At 44.6% G+C, this 6000-nt stretch overlaps 1 protein-coding gene across 1 annotated transcript in view; it reads left to right on the forward strand.

Moving 5' to 3' along the window:
* The window catches only part of PRDM7 (PR/SET domain 7), a 28883-nt gene that overhangs the window by 21898 nt on the left and 985 nt on the right, over positions 1 to 6000 (forward strand). Inside the window, exons 7-12 of the mRNA XM_035024496.1 lie at positions 175 to 331; positions 976 to 1077; positions 1293 to 1564; positions 1972 to 2039; positions 3205 to 3398; positions 5379 to 5980. Of these exons, the coding sequence (XP_034880387.1) occupies positions 175 to 331; positions 976 to 1077; positions 1293 to 1564; positions 1972 to 2039; positions 3205 to 3398; positions 5379 to 5980 (1395 nt within the window). The remainder of the gene's footprint in view (positions 1 to 174; positions 332 to 975; positions 1078 to 1292; positions 1565 to 1971; positions 2040 to 3204; positions 3399 to 5378; positions 5981 to 6000) is intronic.

The raw sequence follows: 6000 nt of genomic DNA on the forward strand, positions 1-6000 counted from the left end.
TTGAATTCAATACCCACATATGCCCTTTCTTTTCCCTCTAGTATTCAGACTCCCCAGGTATTCCCAAGGGTTGTTGAAGTATTAACTAAAGTTATGCATGTGAAAACACATCATAAGCCTTAAAGGACTGAAGAAATGCATGTTGTCTTTTAATATATGACTCTCACATTGAAGGGAATACCCAGGGCGCCATTAAGTAATGAATCTAGTTTGAAGGAATTACCAGAAACAGCAAAGTTGCTGAACACAAGTGGCTCAGAGCAGGGCCAGAAACCAGTGTCCCCTCCTGGAGAAGAAAGTACCTCTGGACATCACTCCCTACAAAAATTGGGTAAGAAAAAATAATATGGGGACTTTTAGTCCCTCTAATTCCTCCAGAAAGGTTGATGAATACAATGTAGGTATGTGGGACGGACTTTGGCTAGGCCTGGGTTTAAGCTAGACTAACCTGAGACCTGTAGTTAGCATTGAGGCCTTGGACAAATCTTAGAAATTCTCTGAGCTCCTGAATGCTAATCTGAAAAATGAAGATAAGGATGCATGGGTCATATATTGTTTGAAAGCATTAAATTAAACATAAAATAACTGACCCATGCAAGTTGTCCTATAAATCCCTCGGTGATAATAAAGACCATACTTTCTTGGTGTTGAATGCCCAGGCCCTTGATTGTTCAATGCCTGACATATCATGTGCCTTCAACAAATATTTTCTGAATGAAGAAATACATGAATGAATCATTTTCTAAGAGGAAAGATTGCAAAGATTAACCTGATAATGGGAAGAAACTAAAATTGAATTAGCCATCTATAGTCAGTATGGAGTCTTACTCTCTGAATAGTTTGGGGACAGCAGAGAACAGAGTATATAGAAGGACAGGTAATAATTTATCGGAGGAGATTTCACATTTTCTGACAAAACAGGGACTAACACTCCAGACCCCACCAACCTCACTCACGTACTCTTTTCCAACTCAGAACTCAGGAGAAAGGACGTTGAAGTAAAGATGTATAGTCTACGAGAAAGAAAGAGCCTTGCATACCAAGAGGTCAACGAGCCCCAGGATGATGACTACCTCTGTAAGTGACCATCTTGGCCCACTCTCAAAGGAAGTTGTTCTCTCCTGGTACAGTAACTTTGTCTTGTCTTTGGGTCCCAAAATCATCCCCTTCCTCTAGTGACTGGGAGTACAGGGTAGAGGCTAAATGATGTGAGTGTTGGGCTCTTTCTAAAACTACTTAAGTCCAGGAACATGCACTAACCCTTTCCTAATCCCTGTTGCTCTCACCTCCAGATTGTGAGAAGTGTCAGAACTTCTTCATTGACAGCTGTGCTGTTCATGGGCCCCCTACATTTGTAAAGGACAGTGCAGTGGACAAGGGGCAACCCAACCGCTCAGCCCTCACTCTGCCCCCTGGTCTGAGAATCAGACCATCAAGCATCCCTCAGGCTGGGCTTGGAGTATGGAACGAAGCATCTGATCTGCCATTGGGTCTACACTTTGGCCCATATGAGGGCCAAATCACAGAAGATGAAGAGGCAGCCAACAGCGGATACTCCTGGTTGGTGAGAATCATCTACTTCTTCCCCCATCTTCTGGCTTCCCACATCCCTCCTGTGGATTGGTAGGACATCACCTTCTATGTGGATGGGGATAACATGGTTAGCTGTGTGTACTGAGTGGACTTTGCATGAACCTGTGGCTCCTACTTAAAGATCAGAGGGTAAGAGGGAGCACAGTGATACAGAAACAAACAGGAGGCTCCCCCCTTGCGGGACCCCTGCTCTGCATTGATGAAGTGACCCAGATGTATAGATGATGACTAAGGAGCACATCATGTGGTCATATTGGGGATTGATTCCATGCATGCTGAAAGAGCATTGACTGCAAGAGAGTAAAATAATCCCTCTATTACCTCCCCACCAAAACAAAACAAAACAAAATGTCTTTAATTTCTCTTTCTCAAACTCAGATCACCAAAGGGAGAAATTGCTATGAGTATGTGGATGGAAAGGATAACTCTTGGGCCAACTGGATGAGGTAAGGCCAACAGGGTTCTGGGTTCCAAAGAGGACATTCATCTCTCACAAACCCATGTTCCTTTCCTTCTTGTCATGCCTCCCTCAATGGTCTCCCTCAATCCTCTGTTCCTCTTTTTTCTCCTTACAATGCTCTTTCATTTCAAGAGATGGTTTTGGAAAAAAGGAGCTGAGAACATAGTATATGTCCTCAAAATATGCTAGATAAAATTTGGACACTGAAAAAAACCCTGAGGAGCCTAGACTCATGAGGAACACTGGATTCACACTTTAATTTATCTAATCAATATTCATAAGCACTTACTATGTTCCATAGTGGAGTTCATTACTTAAACATATTATACAACCCATGTCCTATCGAAGACATATTGCAGGTAGACAGTAGACAATTGATTATAGGAATATTTAACTATAATTTCCCTATTTTTCAAGAGGTATACAGTGTAGGGGTAACCTAAAACAAGGGACCTTTAATCCATGAGGGCAGCAGCTCTTCCTAGCCTCAGTTCTAGTAGAACTGGTTCGGAAGCCTGTGTAGAAATGGGCTGCAGTATGGCCACAGGCCTCTGTGCTTCATGATCCAGCCCCTTTCCTTGAGGGGCTCACATGTTCCCAGGGGATGAATTATGAGAGTAAAATATTGTTTTTCTGTGTTATTGTGCAAAGACAGAGCTCCAAGGTTCTGTGGGAACTTGGGGGAGGCATGCTTCAGATACAGTGTGGGGAGATTGGAGAAAGGCCTCTCAAAGGAAGATAGATTTGGGCTGAGTATGGAATGATGTGTAGTGATCTAGAAGCAGAGCCCATGATCAAACACCAAGTTCTATGGTATCAAGCACCAAGTTCTATGGTATAAACTTAATTTGAAGTTTAGAGAAACTAGATGTCACTGGGTTTTGTGACCAATCAAGGTGGCGGTGAGTCTGGAATTAGGATTTGGGAAATGGTTAAGCAGACAAGGGGGAAAGCCTTCTAGGCAGGCTTAGGGCAGTAAGCAGAACTTGGAGATGGGAATTCATATGATATCGTGATGGAGGCTTGAGTATGAACTGAGTGTTCCTGAGGAGGAGTGGGTGAGTGGGCAGCATCACAGCATGGAGGCCTTCAGCATCAGGGGTGGATCTGACAGGTAGTGGGAATTTATCTCCTGTGGTTCTCTTTCCCAGGTACGTGAACTGTGCCAGGGATGACGAGGAGCAGAACCTGGTGGCCTTTCAATATCATAGGCAGATCTTCTACCGAACCTGCCGGGTCATCAGGCCAGGCTGCGAATTGCTGGTCTGGTATGGGGACGAGTACGGCCAGGAGCTGGGCATCAAGTGGGGAAGCAAGTGGAAGAGCGAGCTCACGGCAGGGAAAGGTGGGCACCACTGCTCTTCAAAACAGAAAGGAAAGGAAGAATTCTCCTTGGCAGTTTCCAGAGTCCAGCTCTTTTTTGTTGTTGTTGTTAAGATTTTTTATTTGACACAGAGAGACACAGCGAGAGAGGGAACACAAGCAGGGGGAGTGGGAGAGGGAGAAGCAGGCTTCCTGCTGAGCAGGGAGCCGGATGCAGGGCTCCATCCCAGGACCCTGGGATCATGACTTGAGCCAAAGGCAGACGCTTAACGACTGAGCCACCCAGGCGCCCCTCACACAGTCCAGCTCTTAAGTAGAGTAAAATCCTGTCTAAAGTCAGTACAATTGCAATTCAGAAGTTTCAGAAATAAGGATTCATTTCAAATGCATTGGACTCTTGGGAACAATTTTTAAATTTCTAATTTTTGTTCCGATTTCTTAAATACTTCATGCACAAAATATATCACAGAATATACTGATAAAAAAATTAGAGGCAAAAAACAAGTTTTCAATCACCTACCAGCCCTCTCACCAAGGCAGTTTCTTCTGCCCTTTTAGCTCTTTCTTCTTAATTTGCTCAATATTTCTAAGTGATATGTGTATGTTGGTGTGTATTCACTCATAATTCAGTTAGCTGTCATGTGAGTTCCTACTCTGTGCCAGACAGGCGTCCAGGAACTAGAGGTACAGACTGAACAAGATTTTCAGAATCACTGCTCTTCAGCAGCTGATGACTGAATGAATGAGGGAAACACACACATACGTATGAATGCGTGTGCATAACATCACACAGCAATTAGTGCTTTGAAAGTAAAACTAGTCCTCAGAAAGTGTCTGGGGAACAATGTGAGGGAAAGGTGGGGTGCAACAGAGCTTGGACAAGGAAGGGCTCTCTCAGGAGATAACATTTGAGATGAGCAAACACCTGTGAGCAAAGGATTCCAGGCAGAGGGGACCCGCGAGGACAGTTGCCCCGAGGCACAAGAGAGGTGTGAGTGGTGTGTGGCTGAGAACCCACTCGGATGCAGGAAGCAGAGTGTAAGAATGGAAGTCAGACAGATACGTAGATGCCCTAGAGCCTGTGGTCCACGCTGACACCCTGGGGGTTTTCCTGACTGAGATGGAACAACTGGGCAGTTTTCAACTGGAGAGTGACATGTTTTCTGTTTTAAGATGATGCTTTGGTTAATTTTGGAGAAAGACTACAGTGGGGAATCCCCTCCAAGATTACATCATCTCTAAGTGAAAGAAGACAGCATATTGGCAGAAGATGGATGGCAACTGGGGGTGTGATATGTATCCCCATAATTGGTTGGGAAAATATTTTGCAACAGGACTTCCTATTGTATTGGAAATGGCCTAAGACTGAATGATATAAATACAGTATGAAGGGCATATGTTTATGTTACGATTTGTGGAAAACTAAAAGAGAAGCAATTTATAACCTAGTTAGGGCAGCAGGAACCAGAGCTCTTTAGTCCAGGAGACGTGCGCCCCTGTGTCGTCCAATCTAGGTCCCACTTTCTAATAGAGATCCAGACACATATTGGTCCTCAGTTAAATATGTCTTTTTAAACGGGGAGACTCAAGTTCATGTTTACTCACACATTCTATCCAAGTCATCAAGAGAGTTGTAGCCTCTCAAAGGAAGCAGATCACTAAAGACACTGTCACAGAGTCATACGACTTAGAAGGCACTTGTATGTGGGGAAAGGTCACTGTCCTTCCATCTGTAAAAGGAGGGGAGCTGCCTCAGATGCCACTTGAAGTTACCTAGTCTGGGCGATACATAGAAAAGGCCCTTGATACGGGCTTTCTGGATTTATGAGGGAGATGTAGTGAGTAAAAATGGAATGGAAAAGTGAAGGAACACTCGGCGGGAGACAGAGTTTGCACTGTCAAAACAATAAAAATGAGTACTGGGGCGGCCTCACCAGGAGACAATGCATACAACACAGGCAGTGGTGTGAACATCTTCCTGACCAAAAATTTCCTCTTTCAGCAGAATCAAAGCCAGAGATACATCCATGTCCTTCCTGCTCTCTGGCCTTCTCCAGTCAGAAATTCCTCAGCCAACATTTGGAACGCAATCATCCTTCTCAGATCTTCCCACAAATATCTGCAAGAGAATATTTCCAACCAGAGGATCCCTGCCCAGGCGATCAGAATCAGCAGCGGCAGCAATATTCTGATCCGCAGAGCTGGAGTGACAAAGCTAAAGGCCAAGAGGTCAAAGAAAGTTTCAAACCTTTGCTTAAAAGTGTAAGGCAGAGAAGAATTTCAAGGGCCTTTTCCACCCCATCCAAAGGACAAACGGGGAGTTCTGCAGTGTGTGAGGGAATGGTGGAGGAAGAGCCCAGCACAGGCCAGAAATTGAATCCAGAGGAGACAGGAAAATTATTCATGGGGGTAGGAATGTCAAGAATTATAAGAGTCAAATATAGAGGCTGTGGGCAAGGCTTCAATGATAGGTCACATCTCAGCAGACACCAGAGAACACACAAAGAGGAGAAGCCCTCTGTTTGCAAGGACTTGAGGAGAGAGTTCGGTCATAAGTCAGTCCTTATTACACACCAGAGGGCACACACGGGGGAGAAGCCCTACGTTTGCAGGGAGTGTGGGCG

The sequence above is a fragment of the Mirounga leonina genome, unplaced genomic scaffold, assembly GCF_011800145.1.
Source record: "Mirounga leonina isolate KUSES-001 unplaced genomic scaffold, KU_Mleo_1.0 Mir_180, whole genome shotgun sequence".
Taxonomy (NCBI): Eukaryota; Metazoa; Chordata; class Mammalia; order Carnivora; family Phocidae; genus Mirounga; species Mirounga leonina.